Source organism: Mustela nigripes, chromosome 14 (genome assembly GCF_022355385.1).
Source record: "Mustela nigripes isolate SB6536 chromosome 14, MUSNIG.SB6536, whole genome shotgun sequence".
Taxonomy (NCBI): Eukaryota; Metazoa; Chordata; class Mammalia; order Carnivora; family Mustelidae; genus Mustela; species Mustela nigripes.
Window position 1 is genome coordinate 94,619,643 of NC_081570.1, and position 19,715 is coordinate 94,639,357.

At 54.2% G+C, this 19,715-nt stretch overlaps 1 protein-coding gene across 1 annotated transcript; it reads left to right on the top strand.

The window, feature by feature from the left end:
• Positions 1 to 4,645: 4,645 nt before the first annotated feature.
• LOC132000629 (chymosin-like) lies at positions 4,646 to 15,876 on the top strand. Its single transcript, XM_059374259.1, has 9 exons — positions 4,646 to 4,707; positions 7,135 to 7,285; positions 8,146 to 8,263; positions 9,564 to 9,682; positions 11,732 to 11,931; positions 13,443 to 13,556; positions 14,260 to 14,404; positions 14,905 to 15,003; positions 15,739 to 15,876. Exons 1-9 carry the CDS (start codon positions 4,646 to 4,648, stop codon positions 15,874 to 15,876), a joined length of 1,146 nt encoding a protein of 381 aa, XP_059230242.1.
• The last annotated feature ends 3,839 nt before the right edge of the window (positions 15,877 to 19,715 follow it).

Consider the following 19,715-nt stretch of genomic DNA (forward strand, 5'->3'; position numbering starts at 1 on the left):
ACCTTCCCCAGACACCAGAAATGTTGGCACCTCACCACATTGGCTTTATTCTCTTTTCTCTCCCTGTCCATTTTCTGATCTATGAGAAATGCTGCTAGAACTTACAGACATGATATTCCTTTACTTTGGTATGTCCCCCAAATCAAGGACATTTTCTTATAATTATTAAAATAAGAACCAGTACAAATATCAAAGCTGGGAAATTGACATCAATACAATACTATTACTTACAATTTTGGCCAAGTCCTCCTCCCCAGCTATCTCGTGATTCCTTAAAACTGTGTTTATAAAGCAAAACGTAGTCTCAAGATGTGTGACACTGTGATCTAGAGACCGGATTTGGCCGAGGGACCACAGTCCTGCGTCCTCGCTGTGGGGACTGCCTTGACTCTTTTCCTCCCTCTTCCCATTCCTTTCGGGAAGCTGGATGGGCTTCTCCACTGCTGTTTCCCATAACTAATAATGTGATTTCCTGTGTGTAGGGTGGGATCCCCACCTTACCCATCTCTCAAGAGGTCCGGGCAGTTCCATGATGCATTGGACTGAGGTTTCCAGGGCTCAAGGTGCTTACTGTTGAACAAATAGAAGTGCATTTTTGGAGGCTGAGAGCTATCCTCTCCCCAAAGTTCTGCTGACCATGGATGGCGGACAGGCCAGTATATCCTCAGAGATCACTGGGGTGCAGGAAGGGAGAAGGGTGGTGTGCAGGTCAGACCTCTGATTCATTTTCCAGGTCTCTACCCTCCCCAGGTCTTTTGCAGTTGAGCCTCTGTTGTTCCTGGGTCCTGCATTAAAGACCCCAGATCCCCTTCACCTTCAACCTGAGACTCATCAAGTGTGGACACAGTGTGGCCCTCTTTGCCAACATGCAGAACTTGGATGCTGTGAGCATCCCATGGTGTAGATGAGAGGATGGGCGGTCAAGGATCAAACAGACCCAACTTTGCATCCAGATCCATTTGCCATTAGCTGAGTGACTCGGAAGATCCGTCAAGCTGTCCAAGCTCCTGTTCGCTTGTCTGTGGCATGGTATTTCAAAGGGCCGGTGCACGGGCACTAGGTAAGCACATGAGACATGTTATAGTTGTACAACTGGGCAATATTTAGAGATACTGATTTATGCTTTTTATGTATTTTATTTTATTTATTTGTCAGAGAGAGAGCGAGCACAGACAGGCAGAGTGGCAGGCAGAGGCAGAGGGAGAAGCAGCTCCCTGCTGAGCAAGGAGCCCGATGTGGGACTCGATCCCAGGATGCTGGGATCATGACCCGAGCAGAAGGCAGATGCTTAACCAACTGAGCCACCCAGGTGTCCCTGATTTATGCTTTAAAAACAAAACAAAACAAAACAAAACAAAACAAAACAAAACAAAACACCCTCTCATTTTCTCCTTTCTTTTTTCCTCAGGAAAGGAAAAGACAATGCTGCCAGACGATGTCAGCAGGGCAGAAAGCAGAGGTGACGGACGTGCAGGACTTCTGACTGGGATGTTGTGGTCTGGCCCTAGGGGAACTCAGGACTCCTCAGAGTGTGTAGAAGGAAGAGGTGGGGTGGGGGGGGGGAGGGCAGGGACACAGGCGTGTCCTAAGTGGCAGGGACCTGGAGTCTGCTTCCTGGTGGTGGCCCAGAGGGGTGGCAAGACCAGAGAGGAGGGAATATGTGGCCTGTCCCCGGGAGTATGACCAAGGCATCTTCCAGAAGGCTGGGTTGGTCCGGGCGAGGCATGGAGGCAAACAGGGGCCGAGGCAAGGGTGAAGAAAAACTACTGAGGACACCCTTCCCCTGCAACCAAAATTTGGCACATTGGAGAGTCACGGGTGCCAAAGCTCATCTGTGGGGCACTGTGCAAAAATGGCTAAGATTAATTTGTGTCCAACCTGCAGGGACAATACAGAAATTCAGTTGATTTCTAGAACAGGAAAAGAACTTATGCTTTGAACATACCTGAGATTTAGACTAGCTCCATGCGTTTGGGAATCCCACATTTCGAGGCTGGGAACTGACATGGAACATTCAAGGTCACACAAGGACAGCCATTTATGACTCAGATTTGTAGAAGTCCTAACCCAGAGCAGCACTGGACTGTCCTTTCTTTGATCGTCCCATGAGCATGTCAGGGTCAGAAAAGGAAATTGAGACTCCAGTATGTAAAGGGACTTGCTCAAGGCCACATCCCATGGGGCAGACCCAGGATTGAAACCCAAGACAGTCACATGTGCACATTCCAGAAACCATGCTCCCCTGTCACCTGGCTCCTTGCCATGGAAGATGTTTGTTCCTTTGGATTTCCCCCCATAATGCTTGTCACAGCAGTGTCACACAAATGGGATTGGAGCTGTCCCTCCCCTGACTGCAGCCTTCCCAGGCATGGAGTGGTGAGCGCATAGAAGATGCTCAAGGAGCTGCATTGAAGCGGCTTTGTGGCTGCTTATGCCTGAGTGGAGATCATGGGCACTGGGGGACACAAGGGGGGCGGGGGAGAATGTGCCCAGGATAGGTCGTCCCCAGATCCTGATTGTTCTTTAGCCACTTTTGTGGGCCATCCTCCAGGCACAAAGAATCTAGACCAAGGGAAGTCGTCCCCACCTGGTGCGGGGTAGCCGGTGATAAAATCTTATCGTGGTTTTCCTAAAAGCTTTTTGCAGTTCTTGCCCTGCCCCTGTGGATAAGCAGTTCTGATGTTCTGTGCAGTCTGGGCAGCATTCCTGATAGGGCACACTTGAATGCTATTAGAATGATCTCAATCTCATGAGTAAACACAGAACAACCAGTGCTACGGGATCTTTAGTTTTTGGCTTCAAGGCTCCCCTTCCAATGGGAGGGATGGCCAAGCCTGGCTTACCAGGCTCACTGTTAGGAGTGTTTGCCACTGGGTCAGGCTGGGCCCCTGGGGAAGCGAAGCAGAGTGCTCCCATGTGCTAGTGTTGACCCCGGAGGGGCCCGGCCCCAGGTGCTGCATGCAGGCAAGCCTGTCCGAAGGGGAACCTGGAGCTCAGCAGGGGTGAGCTAGAAGCCCCTCAGGGCCCAGCCGGCTATAGGAATCTCATGAGTTTGCAATTTCAAGTCAGCTAGAAGCAAAACCGCCCCAGACATGAAATTGCAAACTCATGAGATTCCTATAGCCGGCTGGGCCCCGAGGAGCAGTGTGGGGTATCAGACCAGCGCTCTGTGACAGTTCAAGGTCTTTTTCCTCAAGGGCAAGTCCCTCAACCTCTCTGAGTCTCTGTTTCCTCACCTGCAGCTCGTCATAAAGACAGGGCCCTGCTGGGCCTCCAGAGCAAGACTGTTCATTCACTCATTTGCTTAACCAAACATTTAGTGAGCGTCTACTATGTGGCGTGCTCCATGCTGGCAAGAACAACATTTCGATTCCAGCTGTTCCGATGCAGGGTTGCTGGTATGGGACACACAGGCCTTCTGAGGAGGGATGAGGATCGCTGGGCAGGGCGTTGCCAAGGGAGGGAAACCCGTCTGGTGGTCTTCCTAGCTCTTGCCACAAAATTCTCAGTTCCCCTGTTGCTGGATCTCATCAAATACAGGAAGCTTCTGGGTCTGTCCCTCTCTGTGTGCCCCTATGTCCAGGGCCCACGGCACGTTTGCCTCTTTAGCTACCCAGCCTGCCCTCTCTGTTCCACGTCCTAGTTACCCAGATGTCTGTCCCGCAGGGTGCTGGTGGCTGGCACCACTCTTGGCCATCACACCTGTGGCCCCAAAGCCCCTGCCTGAATCCTGATTTGATCCTGACTTTCCAGTTTATGGCCTCCCCTCACCCTGGGATGTGGTTTTCTCTACCCCATCTGCGGCTGAGCCTTTGCTTCCCTTTCTGGCCTGTCTCTCTCTCGGGGGGCTGCCTACTTATCACAAAGCCCTGCATATATGCTTCTGAGAGGCTCAGACCAGGGGACTGACTCGTGGTCACACCTGTTGCCGAAATCTGACCATCGCGCCCTATCTTCCTCCTTCCCCTCTGTGTGTGGCACACGTCCGCCTTCCCTGTTCACTTCCGCCAGGCCCTCCTCCCCTCCAGTGCTCATGCGGATGTCATATCCACCCCTCACCTTCCCAACACCCATCTAACATGGAACCGGGGGACACAGCCCAGACAGTGCAGGGGTCTTGGGCCTGGTGTCGTCTTAGCCGGGGTGACAGGTTGAAGCAGCACTCTCTGCCGCAGGGGTAGACGGAGCGCTCCCTGGAAGGTGAGTCCGGGAGCACCGAGCTGGAGATGCCTGGATAGGACAGGCTGCAGGCTCCCTGTGAAGTCAGGCCCAAGGCGGAGAGGCACTGAGGGCAGGAGAGGGGTCTGCTGCCAAGGTGGAACATGAGACGGGATTCTGGTGGTAGCCCCACCTGTGTTAGCTCAAGAAGTCCCATCTGGAAGGGGAAATCAGGTCATGGAGGCTTCTGGGACCCTTCCCAGACTAAAGATCAAGCATGTGTGTCCTTTGGCTTTGAAGTCCTGTGGGGGTGGAGTCTCGGGCCCTTATCAAAGTGGGTATTGGGTACTTAATGTGTTTGTGGAGCAGCCTGAAGTCAAGGGGTCATCTCTGCAGCCCAGGCTTGCAGCCAGAGCGGACCCAGGACCCTCTATAAAGGCTGTAGGAAGGAGGACTGGCTCCAGCAGTGGCCAGCCCACGGTCCAAGATGAGGTGCCTCGTGGTGCTCCTTGCAGTTCTCGCCTTTTCCCAGGGCAGTGGGATCTCCAGGTGGGTATCAGGCACCCAGGGAGGGGAAGGGGGTCACATGCACCTGCTCTGGGTGGGTGTCTCCTGGTGTTACACCTGTGCCCGCGGCCATGCTGTGGGTTCCCAGGAGAGTCTTGCCTTTGCGTTTGGGACCTTTCCCTCCCTCAAAGTCTGTCCACTGCAGGGGTGATGAGCAGCAACGCAGGGTCAGACGGGCAGCCTGGGAAATGAAGGGCGTGGCTTCTGGGGTCAAACTGCCTGTGTTCTGATCCCTAGCTCCATCACTAACCTGACTCCCTGTGCCTTGTTTCCTCTTCCATTGTAAAATCAGGAACAGAAAGCATCTCTGTCTCAGGGTTGTGAAGAGTATATGAGTTGGTATTTGTCAAATGCTTTGAGCAGTGCCTGGCATATGATAAAAAAGCTACGTATGCATTTCTTAGATAAAATAAAGTTCTCTCTATGGGCGAAATTCCCAAGTTCTCCTCCAAAACTAATAACTGATAATTTTTTATTTGATACTTTTTTGGGAAATAATTAAAAAAAATAATCTCTCCACCCAACCTGGGGCTCGAACTCATGACGCCAAGATCAAGAGTCACCTGCTCTACGGACTGAGCCAGCCAGGTGCCCCATAACTAATATTTCTTGAGCTGTTTTTTGCTGGGTGCACTATTCTTCCTGGATTTGGTAGATATTATTATTTGTATTTTACAGATGAGACAGCTGTTGTTTGAGGAGGGTCCCAGAGCTACCCAAGGCCACATGGTTCATAGTGGAGGAGCTAGGATCTGGTCCCAAGTGATCTTACATTTTTGCCACAAAATCACCCTATCTCCAGTTCCTAGCCTGGAGCTCCATCAAGCCATGAGCCTGGGGAGACCTGAATTCACCCCTGGGAAGCTGGATCCCTGAAAAGGAGCCAGGGGGCCTTTGACAAGTCAGAGCTCCTTGTGTCTTGAAAGGGAAGTTTTTTCTAATTAGGCTTCGGGTGGTTTCAGTGCAGGGACTGGACAGCATGGAAGTGGAGGTTTCCATGGTGGTTGGAACCTCCCCGTTCTTGGCGTGGGGCAGTGGGCTGCCGGCGTCCCTCTGAGGGAGGTTCCCTGGGGCCTCATGCTGGACACAGCACCTAGTAGAGAGACAGCTGCCCCTGTGGGAGTCACCAGGCCTTCCATGAGTGGATCCTGAGCTGAGTGGGAACAGGAGCTCAGCAAGCAGAACACTTTGAGGACCAGGACATGGGGACACAGGAAATGGCAACTGTAGGATTGGGCCCAGGAGCCTCTTTCCTTTTGGGCTTATGTCCTTTTTTTATCATCAGAGACAAACGCTGAGAAATGTCTTAGGGCCTTTTATTTCTGTTGGGTCCTGGCTGAAGTCACACTTGAGGGCTGGGGAAGGGAGGCACCAGAAAGAGACCATAAGTCCTGTACAGGGCTGTTCCATCTGGGATCTGTTTGGATTGTGAACAACATGAGAAAACCCATTTTCTCTGAGGATCTTAGATTTCCTGCCATTTTCTTACTCTCCAAGCCCTTTCACAGCTGTGGTCTCCACTTGTCCTCTTGTCCTTAAATCAGCTCCGAAGAGGAGGACTGCATAGCCCTTAGAACTGGAGGGACACCAGGGTCATCAGCCTATATTACTTCAACCTATAGGAGGGGAAACTAGGAGCCAGAGAGGTGAAAGCCAGAAGAAGTTGGTCAAAGGCGGGACTGGAAAATGGCTGGAAAGGAAGGAGGTCACCTGTTTTGCAGAGATGGAGGCAAAGCTCAGAGGACCTTGGGGGCCACCGAAGGTGCCACAGACTGCAAAGCAGGGTCTAGAACCCTTCCGCTGTTCTCCCTCTCAATTCTCTTCTACGATTTGCTTCCATCATCCAACACCTAAACTCTATCAGAAGGTCCTCTATGCTGAAGACCACACTCTGTGCTGAAACCCTCTAAAAAATTTCCACACACGTTAGGTTACCCAAAGCGCCAATCACAGGGGTCGCAAAAGAGGGAGCATTTTCAGAGTGTGGGGGACATTGTTTCCTCTCCAGAGAGCGTGCTTCCAGATGGCAGAGGCTGTACCCGTGGGCCCCACGCAATGTCTGGCCCATAGTAGGGAAGCAGCGAGAATTTGGAGACTGAATGAATGACATTATGTCTCTCAAACCTCGGAGTTGGGGAACTCATGAGCAGGCTATAAAATCCATCTACCGGGTCTCCATCATCATTGAGAAAAGAGGAAGGACTAGGGAACACCAGAGTGTATTACGTTTGGTAAGGGTAGGCACAGAATTGTGAACTGATGTAAAATTTAATTTTTCCTTTGAGTTATGATTTTTAAAAAATGTGGGGAAGTAGCTTACAGAACCTAGAGCCTCTGGGCACTTCTCTGAGGCTGGGCAGCCTTGAGGAGATGCCCACTGGCATCACTAATTCTTCCCTGTCTCCTCAGGATCCCTCTACACAAAGGCAAGTCTCTGAGAAAGGTCCTGAAGGAGCATGGGCTCCTGGAGGACTTTCTGAAGAAGCACCCGTATTCCATCAGCACGAAGTACTCCAGCCTAGCAAAGGTGGCCAGCGAGCCCTTGACCAACTACCTGGACGTGAGTGGCTCTCCCCTCCCCTTCCAATAATGCTTCTTGCTGGATGCCTTCTCCTGGCCCCCACCTCTTTCCCCTTCTAGAAATCAGGAAGTCCTGTGGGCTGCGGAGGCCGTCCCCCTGCCCCTCAGTCAGCTCCACACAGGGCCAGCAGCCCGGGCAAAGGCGAGGCTCTGAAGGCCACTGCCGGAAGGGTCTGAGCTCAGGCGACCTGTAGACATCCCTCGGGGGCATATGATCTGCTCCCAGGTGTACCCCCATGCCTGTCTTGCCCAGCCCCGTGACCCATGTCTTAATCTGGGCTCGGCAGGGATGGGGTTCTGGTGCCCATCTGCAGCCGCCCAGGACATGACAGGAACGCCCCTTGCGCGGTCTTCCTTCCTGGAGCCTGTCCCCCCCTCATCTGTCGCTCTTGGCAGTAAACAGCCAGCCTTGTCTCTCCTGTGAGCTTGTTGCCTTATCTAGGTCATGCTCAGCCCTGTCCCGACCCTAAGTTCTGACACCTGGGGAGCCTGGCCAAGAGGGGTGGCAGGGAGTTTCGGTTGGGACCCGGGGTCTGTACTTCCCATGTCTCTTCTCTATGTCCCTGCCCCTGGCAGGCAGGGCCCAGTCTTCCTACCAGGGAGGGGTGATGTTCTGATCTAACGTCTGCTTCTGGGGCTGATTCCCGCAGGAGTTGTAGGGCTTAAGGGAGGGACAGGCCAGCGCAGTTGTTCGGAGAGGAGCCCAGTGTGGCGGTTGGAGATGAAGAACCCTCCCCAGTAACCCTCACTCCTCTCTCTTCCCTTGTACTTTATGCCAAGCATTGACCCATATCCCTATGCTCTACTCCCCGCCCCTAACTCTGTGCTGTCTGTCCCCAGTGTCAGTATTTTGGGAAGATCTACATCGGGACCCCACCCCAGGAATTCACCGTGGTGTTTGACACTGGTTCCTCTGACCTCTGGGTGCCTTCTGTCTACTGCAAGAGTTATGCCTGCCGTGAGTGACCTCCCTTTCCAACCCAGCCCTCCAGGCTCTGACCCCAGGGCTGCTCTGCCTGCCCTGCGTAGTGAGAGGAGAAGGCTGGCTTCCTTTGGAGCCTACTCTGGAAGTCTGTGAATTTCAGTGACATCCACAGATGATTACGGAGGCCTGGCCACTTTGGACAAAAGATGTTAAATGCCCCCAGGCAGAGATGGGGACAAGCTTCATGTTTTAAATGCCAGAAATCAAGGTCAAGTGTTGGTCCTGTGGATTCTGGCTGCATCTAAGGCTACATTGGGGGATTTTGGACGAGAAGTTGGGTCAGCCTGGAAACAAGGTGTGGGCTTACTTGGATTCTGGCCACTGCTTTTGAGTTGCAGGGTTCTGGGAGGGAACGTGGGTGCAGGAGAGCTCGCTTTGACATTCCCAGCCTCCTGGTTGTGCCCCATCTCTTTGCTCAGCCCCTCCAACTGCCCACAGATTGAGAAGGTGTGCAAATCACAGGTCAAATGTGTAAAGCACCAGCTGGAAATTCGGGGAGCTTAAGCTCCTTATTTTTTAAAGAAATTTTATTTATTTGAGAGAGAGCAGAGAGCACAACCTGGGGGAGCAGCAGGCAGAGAGAGAAGCAGGCTCTCCACTGAGCAGAGAGCCCGATGCGGGGCTCAATCCCAGGACCCTGGGACTATGACCGGAGCCAAAGGCAGACGCTTAACTGACTGAACCACCCAGGTGCCCAGTATTTACTTATGTACTTAGCCTCTGTCAGGAGCCAAGGCAGGCTGCTGACCCTCCTTGGGTTTTTGGTTTTCCTTCCTATAAAATGGGACTGGGATATGCCAGGAGGTTCTGGGAGAATGAAATCACCGGGCCTATCATTAGTGATGAATAAACGTTTACTATGTGGTACTAACTGATTTCTCCAACAATCCTGGGAAATTGGTGCTCTTGTTACCCCCTTTACCAGAGAAGGAAGCAAAGTTCAGAGAATAGAAGAGCCTTGCCTAAGGTTACAAAGCTGGAGAAAGTAACAAGTCTATGGAAACCCCAGGAATGGCTTTTTTCTTTCTTGTTTGGTTTGGAAGCGACATAGGTGGCTCTGGGGTTCCGAGAGGTGGGTCGAGCAGCAAAGGATAATTTTCCTTATTAAACCCTGGGGGAATCAAGAGAGGGGGGCCGCTTATTTCCTGCAGTGAGAATGATTGGTATGTAGACCACATTTCTTACAAGGCCTAGTGAGGTTCTCAGCCCTGGCTGTTACTGTCAAGGGCAAGAAGATTCTATGGGCCTCACTAACCCTGGGTCTGTGTTTCAGAAAAACATCACCGTTTCGACCCGGCCAAGTCCTCCACCTTCCAGAACCTGAACGAGCCTCTGTCTATCCAGTACGGCACCGGCAGCATGCAAGGCTTCCTGGGCCTTGATACCGTCACTGTGAGTGGGGCTTGGGGCCAGTCGGGGCTCACTTTTCTTTCCCCGGTGCCTGCTCTGCCTCCCATCCACCCAGACTCTGGCGGGCTGCACCTCCAGCGGGGGTGGAGAGGCCCTTTGCATCCTGTCCATGCACGCCCCCACCCCGACCCCTGGTGGGGGGCGTGGTAGGTAGGGATTCTGAGAGCCATCTTAACTGGCTGGGACTGTGGCTCATCCGTCCCTCCTCTCCTTTCCAGGCCAGCCCCTGGAGTCCCCCCTGAGAGCTTCTCCGTGCCCAGTTTCCACTTTCCCCATCCTCTTTCATCCGTCCTTGCCATAGTTGGTTCTGAGCCCTGAGCCTGTGCCAGCTCCCCAGTGTCACCTGTGGAGTCTCACTGTAAACTGAGTTCTTAGGAGGGGACTATTATCCCCATCATGCAGACGAGGAAACTGAAGCTCCCAGGAGCTGGTGACTTGCCTGAAGTCGCGCAGCTGGAGGCTGGGAGCTGTACTTAGTACATAGTACTAAGTACTATGTAAATAATACATAGTACTAATTAGTACATAGAAGGGCTCAGAACTAGGTTCTTGCTTTCCTTCCTCCCCCACTATCCGAGGTTCAAAGTCAAGCAGCATCCCCGGGGGCTTATTACCTCCATCTTCCTTGAGCTCTTCCTGGGCCTGGCTGAAGGCATTTTTGCTTTAAGCCCAAAAGGACCCAGTTCTTCTCTGCTGACGGCCCTCTCCTCAGGTTTGTCCATTGGCAGGGCAAGTGCCCATGCAGCTCAGGCCTCCCTAGGGGTCGTTGCCAGACAGTGGAGGCCCCAGAGCCACTAGCTGAGGTGGTCCCAGCAGACAGGGCCCGGGGAAGGGGAATCTCCTGCCCGTGTCCTACTTCCTCTGAGGCCCGGAGCCGCTGGTTTTCTTTTCTGCTGTTCTTGGTTCAGGGGGAAATCCCACGTCTTCATGGAGGGGCTGGCCCGAGCCTGCTGGCCTCAGCCGTGGGACATCGGGTGGCTTTCATTTGTCCCCCTGGGATGGGGGTAGGAGAGAAAACCATGGGAGTCAGGCCCTATGGAAATGAGGACAAGTTGGGGTATTGGAGGAGGAGAAAGAAGATAGGCTTGGGCAGAGAAGTGCGGGTCAAGGGCTCAGAGGTAGGAGATCAGGTGTGAAAAGCAGGGTGAGCACGTGAAGTGGCTCTTAGTCAAAGGCAAACTCCCGAGTGCCACAGGGGGTCTCTGGAGGGTCCTCGCAAGGGGTGACATGACTGGACGTCTGTTTTCAAAGCTCACTTTGGCTGCGTGTGTGGCGGTTGGTTTGACTATAAGGGGACAGAGTGGAAGCTGGAGGCCCTGTGAGCTCAGAATGGGTAGGTGGGCTCAGCAGCCTTCCAGGGAAGTGGGCAGATTAACAGGAGAGCTGGAGAGAGAGATACCCTAGCAGAGCACCATTAATGTCCAAAGGCCAATCACTTCCTAAATGCTCGATACGGGTTCGGCGTTCATATTATACGGGCCTAAGCATTGCCTCAAGATGCAGATGTTATTATTCCATTTAACAGATGAGGGGAGGGAGGCTCGGGGAGGGGCTTGTACAAGGTCACACCGTCAGCATGCAACAGAGCAAGGGTGCATAGCTAGGTCCATTGGATGCTAAGGGGGTGCATGTTCTCTCTGCCCTTCGTGCTGTCCCCAGCTGTTCCCTGGCAGATGCCCCAGGTGTCACTGATGGTAGGGCTGCAGGTTGGCAGAGGGCCTTGGAGCATCCCTCACCCCATCCCCTTTTCTGGGCTCATCCCCCAACTTCTGCACGTGAGCACTGCTGTCTGCATCCTTCACCGTGTCCTTTCTTCCTCTGTCCCTGGCCTTGCCAGGGTCATTCCTTCACGACCACGGTGCAGAGATGGGAAACGAGGGTTTTTCCCTCTTAAGCTCACATGACTGCATTGCCCGTAGGAGGGTAGGTGAGCCCCCTCACTCCAAGACTGATCCTGATACAGGCCTACCCCAGAATCTTCCTGCTTCTGGCCAAAGGCCCCTGGTGGAGGTCTCTCGGCTTCTCTTGCAGGTCTCCAATATCGTGGACCCCCAGCAGACCGTGGGCCTGAGCACCAAGGAGCCTGGCAATGTCTTTACCTACTCCGAGTTTGACGGGATCCTGGGGCTGGCCTACCCCACTCTGGCCTCTGAGTACTCAGTGCCCGTGTTCGACAACATGATGCAGAAGCACCTGGTGGCCCAAGACCTGTTCTCTGTGTATTTGTCCAGGTAGGAGCCGCCCCCAGCCAGGGCCAGCATTCCAGGGCCTGGCAAGGTCTCTTGGCCGAGGAGTGGCTATCCATTTGGGACACTGCAATTCAAGAATGGTGACTAGAATCCAAGCAAGCCCTCTCCTTGTTTCCAGGCTGACCCAACCTCTTGTCCAAAAGCCTCCAATGTAGACTCCAATGCAGCCAGAATCCACAGGACCAACACTTGACCTTGGTTTCTGGCATTTAAAACATGAAGCCTGACCCCATCTCTGCCTGGGGAGCATTTAACATCTTTTGTCCAAAGTGGCCAGGCCTCTGTAATCATCTGTGGATGTCACTGAAATTCATAGACTTCCATAGTAGGCTCCAAAGGATGCCAGCCTTCTTCTTTTTCTATCCAGGAAACTGAGGTGTGGGAGGGACGGTCATACTGGGAACTGGTGGCTGAGTCACATCTGGAGCCCAGGGCTCCTGACTCCCAGTCTGGTGCTCCCTGCTCTGTCTTCCCGCAGCTCAGCTGGACAGAAGGGTGGGTGGCAGAATGGGGAGAAGAGCGTCCCACTCAGGAGAAAGAGGGTATTGGGCAACTGAGGTCAAGGGCACCCAGGCGAGGGGTACATTGGTACGTTCATTTGCTCAACCAATATTTATAGGCTGCTACTACGTGCAAGTGCTCTGACAGAAGAAGGGGATACATTAGCAAAACAGACAAACTGGGAGTTAACTTTCTAGCGGGGTGGGGCGGGGGAGAAGCAGACAACACACAATCACACAATTTTGCTTACATTTGTGAGAAGGGCGCTCATTGCAGGCAGATCTGGGTGCCGGGAAAGCTTAGTGATGAGGGAAGCCCTGTCTGGTGGAGGTATGTGTGCAGGGCAGGCAGGGGAAGCTTCTCTGAGGCACACGTGGGAGCTCCCCAGGTGAGACAGAGGATAGCACGCTGCAGGCAGTGGCAACAGCACGTGCTAGGGCTCAGGGGCAAGACAGAGCTTGCTGCGGGGTCTAGGAACTAAAAGCAGCTGGGTGGGAGCAGGTGACACTTGCGTGCCTGTGCTTCCTGGCTTCGAGGAAAGCCCCAGAAGGAACAGAGGGGTAGGGGGTGGCAATTTTAATCCAAAGTCTGTAGGACTTGGTTGAAGACCCTTTGCCCTATTGTAGCTGAAGGGTGGGGCTGGGGGCTGGGCACAGGAAGAGTTATGGGTTGCCCCAGCCAAGCCTAGTGGTCATATGAACTACGTGATGGTTCGTTCCCACCTCCCCTGCACTCTACAAGCTGCAGATGCTGCCTCAGTCTGGGGGCGGAGGAGCTCAGAGAGTGGATGCCCTTATCAGGGAAAAGCCCCAAAGATCAGGGAGGTGGGAGAGCTCACTTAGAGCCTGCAGGGAGGAAGTGGGGGTCAGGGCAGGGAAGATGGTGGGACTGGTCTCAGCTGCCTCTGCCCCCCTCCCACCACGTGGGGCTGCGGCTCCTCCTCTCCAAGCCAGGGTGTCCGAGGGCCACCATATGCCTTTCCTTGGTTTCAGGAATGGCCAGGGGAGCATGCTGACGCTGGGGGCCATTGACCCATCCTACTACACAGGCTCCCTGCACTGGGTGCCCGTGACCGTGCAGGAGTACTGGCAGTTCACCGTGGATAGGTGAGTGAGCAGCAGCCCTGGCTCCAGGGGAGGGGGAAGCCAGGGCCTGGGGAGTAGCTTGTGAGGCTCCGAGAAGGACCGCAGCACAGGCGCTTGCAAGCCCGGCCCATCAGATTCTGAGTTGGACCCTTGCAAGGCCAGTGAGCTCAGTCAGCGAGAACGCTGACATTCCCCACGGCGTTATTAGTGAGAGTAAGAGTGCTGCACTTTCTGAGCCCTTATTACCTGTAGATATTGGGCTGAGTGACAACAGGATGGTCTCGTTCACGCCTCGCTGAAACCCTAGGAGGTGGGGGGCCACACCAGTATCCTCATGTTATAATTCACTAACGTGAGCCTCATGACGGTCCATCAGTGAGGTCAGGGAAGGGGTTGTTAATGTACCCATTTTGTGGTTGAGAAGCCCAAGGTCAGGAAGGATGATGATTTGCACAAGGCCTGCAGCAAGTGAATGGCAGGGAGAAAGCTTGACACTGGAGCTTTAGGCATCCAGCGCTGGACTTATTCCACCCTTAGGGCATGTGACTTCCGTGGTTTTGAAAAAAGATTGATTTGTGTATTTGAGGGTTGGGGAGCAGCGGAGAGTCCTAAGCTTGTCCCCCCCCCCCCCTTCCTGAGGATCCTGGCAGGGGAGGACGGGAGGGACCAGGGACGGGGCTGGATGCTGGACTCACCACGAGGCTGTCCTCTCTGCACTCTGCAGGGTTACTGTCAATGGCGTGGTGGTGGCCTGTGATGGTGGCTGTCAGGCCATCCTGGACACAGGAACCTCCATGCTGGTTGGGCCCAACAGTGACATCCTCAACATCCAGACAGCCATCGGAGCAACACAGGACCAGTATGGTGTGGTAAGGCCAGGCCCATTTCCCCAGAGGGGTGGGGTGTCTTAGGATGTCTTCCCCGTGGGCTTCCAGCCTGGCCCACTGTGGCTGTCGGGACTCTCCTATCTCACACAGAGGCCGACGTCTGGCCTCCTGTCTTCCAGGAGGATCATGCATCCCTGACTCACTGAGCTCTGCCCTACCCCATTTTTCCTCACCCACACACGGGTCTCCTTGCTTCCCTGACTGCTAAGTGCTCCCGGGGTCCTGGAGGAGGCACTGACTGAGCCTGGAGGGAAAGCGCGGAGGCCAGCCCCCCTTTGTCTCAAGCCGGGCTGTTCCTGCGTTGGCTGACAGGAGGTCCCACTCAGTGTAGCTCTGAGGGCCTCCCTAGAGTCCTCTGAGTGGGGAGGTCCGTCCGCACCAATGCCAGTGCAGAGGAAGGGATCCTGCCTTGGCCTTTCTCTGCCTCATCGAGCCTGATCAGATCTATTGCCTATCTGAGACGACTTTCCTCTGGCCTTCAGGTTGACATCAACTGCGGGAGCCTGAACAGCATGCCTGATGTGGTCTTTGAGATCAACGGCCGAAAGTACCCTCTGCCCCCCTCCGCCTACACCAGCACGGTAGGAGCTCTTGGGAGAGGAAACCTGGGTTCATCTAGCCCCACCCCCTCCTGGCAAGTCAGTTGGAAAGTGGTGTGCAGGAGGAGCAGTTAGACAAACTGGCCTTTCTGAGTGGGGCCCTGCTGTCCTTGGGCCTCCCCTGTGGCTACTGGAGCCTCATGCTGGGAGAAGTGGGTCAGACAGAAAGGACAGAGCCTGAGCAGCCTGTGGGAGGGTTGGGGAGGCTGGACCACAGCCCCTGGGGAACCTCCATCCACTGGTCTTGCTTCTAAGCCCAGGGGCCTGGAGTGTTCTCCAGGACTTTCGTAGGTAGCCTGGGCTTTGTGGGGACCCAGCCCTAATCCCCTCTGACCCCCTGGCCTCAGCTTTGACCTAGCCTTGAGCACACACAACTGGCAAGGCCTTGGGTCCCTAGGCCTGGGTTGGCTGGTCAGCAGGGCAGTAGGTGCTGAACGAAGTGGGGGTGCCGGAGAGGACAAGTGAGGGGCGCTGGGGTGAGGGGACCCCACTGAATGAGCTTGCATGGAGTTGCTTGATTTTCTGAATATCAATTTCTTCATCTATCGAGTGGGATGAATCTGATACTCGTCTGCTTCCCTCGGAAGGTGATTTCAAGGTTGAGAGGAAATGCTAGCTGGGAGAGGGACTATGGGGGGTGGGGATGGGGGGCTGGGCCACCCACAGACATGGTGACCCGGGTTGGGCCCAGCTTCATCTCAGCCTTTCCTCTCCTAGGATATGGGCTTCTGCTCTAGCGGCTTCCAAGGTGAAGGTGATTCCCAGCTGTGGATCCTGGGGGATGTGTTCATCCGCGAGTACTACAGCGTCTTTGACAGGGTCAACAACCGCCTGGGGCTGGCCAAGGCCATCTGATGGCACCGCTGAGCCCGGACCAGGGATGTGTGCCCCAAACAGGCATGCGCACGCCCACACACACGCACCTGCACACATACAGATCAGGTTTTCAGGTGCATGTTTCAATAAATACCATATCTCTGCAAAGCGTGGCTTCTGTTGGGCCAAAGCCCTACGCCGCTATGGGATTGGGGACGTGGCATCACGTGGTGTCCGACAGCACTGGGGCTACATGGGTAGGAGAGGGTTGGGGACACTGTTGTTGGGCGGAGACTTTCACAAAGGATTTGGCCACTTCAAGCTTAGGTCAGGTAAAAGCAAGACGTGTCTTGCCTTTGAGTTCTTCCACTCTTGATCTTTCTGGGGAAACAGTGCAGTAGGAGAGAACTTTGTAGGAGGAGGCATGTACCTGGAGAAGGTTTGTACCTGGGGATTAAGGGCTTGGCGTATGGGCCTGGAAAGAGAACGTTGGCCCAAGGACAGAAAAGCTCTACGTCTGTTAAGAAAAGGGCTTCAGGGCATTTTGGAGAACACAGTACACGGTGGAATAGGCAGAAGGTAGCTGGGAAGGTCTAAGGTCCTGAGATTGTCATTAACCTTGAGAATGAGCCACGGTTGAGAGCCCATCCTTAGTCATACACTCTCTGAACCTGACTCACCTGCTTACGGAGACTGGCTCCATCACTGGGGGCAGACCCGCCTATAAGGGCTCTGGGAAGCCGAGCGTCAAAGCCAACACCAGTGCTCCATGATGACTCTGAGGTCTCAGAGAGGACCCCTAGTGCTCAATGAAGACCCTCGAGTGCTCAGCCAGGACTCCAAGCTCTCAGAGAGGATCCTAGTGTTCAGTAAAGACTTCCTAGCACTCAGTGAGGACCCCCTAGCCCACAGCTGTCAGAGGATAGACCATTCCTGCTCCCAGGTTCCAGCAGCTCCTTTCAGGAGGGGAGAGGCCACATAGGAAATGCAGACCAGAGGGTTATAACAGAGGGATCCAGGTGAATTTAAGGGGCTTTCCCAGTTATGCTACCCTGAAACCCCATAGGGGTCAGGCAGACAAGCTTCTTGGGGGACTTGAGCCCCCTTTTAGGCTCCCTGGACAGTGCTCAGCTGAGCTGCACACAATTGCTCCCTTGACCCGCCTTCCTTTTTCTTTGTGCCCCTTCTCTTGGCAGTCTCCCGACAGGCTTCTATTTTCTAAATCACAGCCAGTCTGACGCCCAATTTTGTGACTGGGCTCCAAGTCACACCTTTATAGTGGCTGAACTCTCAGAAGGCTTGGAAAGGGGGCTGGGGCCAGGTTCGCATCTGGTCGTGCCCCACCTTATCCTGACTACACTTGCCCTGCAAACAGCTGGGGAGGGAGGCTGTCCTGCAGGCAGCTGTCTCAGAGATTGAGAGCAAAGCTAAGGATCCAGATCCGTGGCACTTGACAAAGGAGACTGTCCCTTAGGAAGAGGAATGGGGGAGGGGCTTCCAGTGGGAGCTGCTGCTGGGGTCCTGTTAATAGTCTGGTCTGGGGGTGGGGTGTGTGTGTGTGTGTGAATCTCTTGGGGTCTTTCTCAGCTGTATCCAAAGACAGACAAGATGAGGGACATATGGCAGTGGAGATACTGTCCTCAGCACCCACCTGTGTCTGTGGCTGAGCACCCAGTGGCCTCTGGCCAGGAAGGATTGGGGGTTGGGCTATGAGGGGTGGGAGGATGTGGGGGGAGGAAGAGCTCAGGCTGTAGTCCCAGGTGACCTGAGGAGCTGCACGTGGGTTGGGGCAGAGACTACAGGAGAATGTTCCAGGACTTTAAGAATAGAGGGTGGGCCTTGGTGCCTGGGTCTTACAGGATTGGGGAGGACAGCATGTGCCAAGGAGTAAGTTCTGGCTTTGGGCAACTTCTCTAAGCCTCACTTCTCTTATCCAAGACCAATACTGCCTGTTTGCCAAGAATGAGACAGAACTGGGCCACTCTCATTATTTTTAGGCTTTTTGTAGATTAAAAAAAATGCCAAACAAGCTCACAAAAATTGTGTCATATTTCAATGGTCTACACTTAGTAAATTGCATTTTAAACATCCAAACTTCCAGAAAGCCCATACAGGATGACTTTCATAAATGGGAAGCTAGGACCTAATGGCCCCCCACTGCAGTACTCCCCCGCCCCGGCCCACCTGACCCCAGTTGTGGTCCCTGTCCTGAGCGAGTAGTGACCGTATGGTGAGACGGCCCCTCCTGGGATTTCTCCTAGCTGAGGAGGATGCCTATCTGCCGTGTTCTCCATACCCAGACCCCTTTGTCCAGCTTCTGTTTGTCCTTTGAACTTCAGTTGGGTGCAAATCTCTCCAGGATGCTTCTGACCAGGCTGGGTTTGGGGCTCCCCAGGACCTCTCTGCCCAGCGCTCCTCTTAGCATAGTGCTCAGCGTTCTAACATTTGTTTCCTGTCTGTCTCCCTCACTGACTGTGGTCTCCCTGAGGACACACACTGAAGCTCTCATTTTGATATCTTGAGCCCCTAATTCACAGAATGCCTTCTTCGAGTATGACTGAATGAATGAGTGAGTGAACCAATGATTTGATCAGTGAGGTCTTTAAGAGGGGTGCTGCTTGTGACTGGTTTCCCCTTCCTCTTGGATCATTCCAACCACGCACCCATCCGCCACATTCAGGCCCCCTCTGCATCTTCTCCCTCCTGGTTGGAAGCCCAGAACACTCCCCATTCTTTGCTGTCCCTGGGGAAAGGCACAGCAGGTGTGGGAGGACAATGATAGGGAGAGAAGGTGGGGGTGGGGAGCAGACTCCAGGGATTTAAGGTTCTGGGGGAGGGCACACAGGGCTCTTGCACCGGGCTGGGTTCTCTGGGGGGGGGGGGCTGCCCGGGGGGGGAGGGGGCTTGGGGGGGGGGGCAGGGCAGCTGCCATTTGGGGGGGGGGGGGGGGGGGGGGGGGGTCTGCCAGGTGAGGAAGGGGACTTGGAAGGGCTGTCAGCACATCTGCCATTTGCTTGTAAAGAGGGGCAAGCTGCAGGCCAGTGGAGATGCTGGGCACGGGTTCCTGCAGGGCGGGGCGGCTCACCCCTGCTCTCCCACCTGCACTATCTGCCTGTGAGAACTGGGGCAGGGAGCACGTGGCTGAGGAAGCCTCTGTGGCTGCTTCTGGCCCCACCTGACCATGACCATGACCATGACCTTGACTGGCCCCCAGGCCTTTGTGCCTGCTGCTCCTTTCGGTAGTTGTTCTTTCCACTCTCCCTGACCTGTGAATTGCTCCTCATCCTTCAAGATCAGTGTCACCTTGAGGTGACACCCCACTCCACCAGACTTCTCTTCTGGCTTTCCAATTGCTCAGCATGGATCTTTACAACCCACTTCTCCTGTTGTTATTCACTTACACACGGGGGCTCTGCCAGAGTCTCTGATGAACAGGCATCTCACATCTCTGGCTCCTCAGCACCCTGGGGGATTCCTGGCATGCCGTGGAGGCTGAGCAGACACCCAAGGGTGGCTTGTGCTTTGTTACATGAGCGGGCAAATCTATGACTGGGTAGCAGGAATCATGAGTGGCGAGAAACACAAGACACGAGCGTGCGCATGTGCACACACAGGCACGCGTGTCAGTCCTGCACCCCTCCTTGACCCTGTACGCAGGCAGAGGCCTCACCTCTGAGTCCAGCCCTGTTTCCTGTCCCTCTCCCCCGTCCCTGTCACTCAATTGCTTGCCAGATCCTCTCATGTTAATGAGAGGAAGCTTTGGTCAGAGAGAAGCTTGGAAAGGAAGTCTTTGAAATGGAAATGTTATGACAAAATGATGGATTGTTTTCTGAGCTGTGCAGTTGGTTTCTTGCTGGCAGCCTCAGAAGGAAGGATAT

Coding starts and splice junctions, on each gene's coding strand:
- LOC132000629 (XM_059374259.1), top strand. CDS start 4,646: ATGAGGTGCCTCGTGGTGCTCCTTGCAGTTCTCGCCTTTTCCCAGGGC. Junction 8,264..9,563: donor CTGCAAGAGTTATGCCTGCC/GTGAGTGACCTC, acceptor TCTGTGTTTCAG/AAAAACATCACCGTTTCGAC. Junction 13,557..14,259: donor TGGCAGTTCACCGTGGATAG/GTGAGTGAGCAG, acceptor TGCACTCTGCAG/GGTTACTGTCAATGGCGTGG.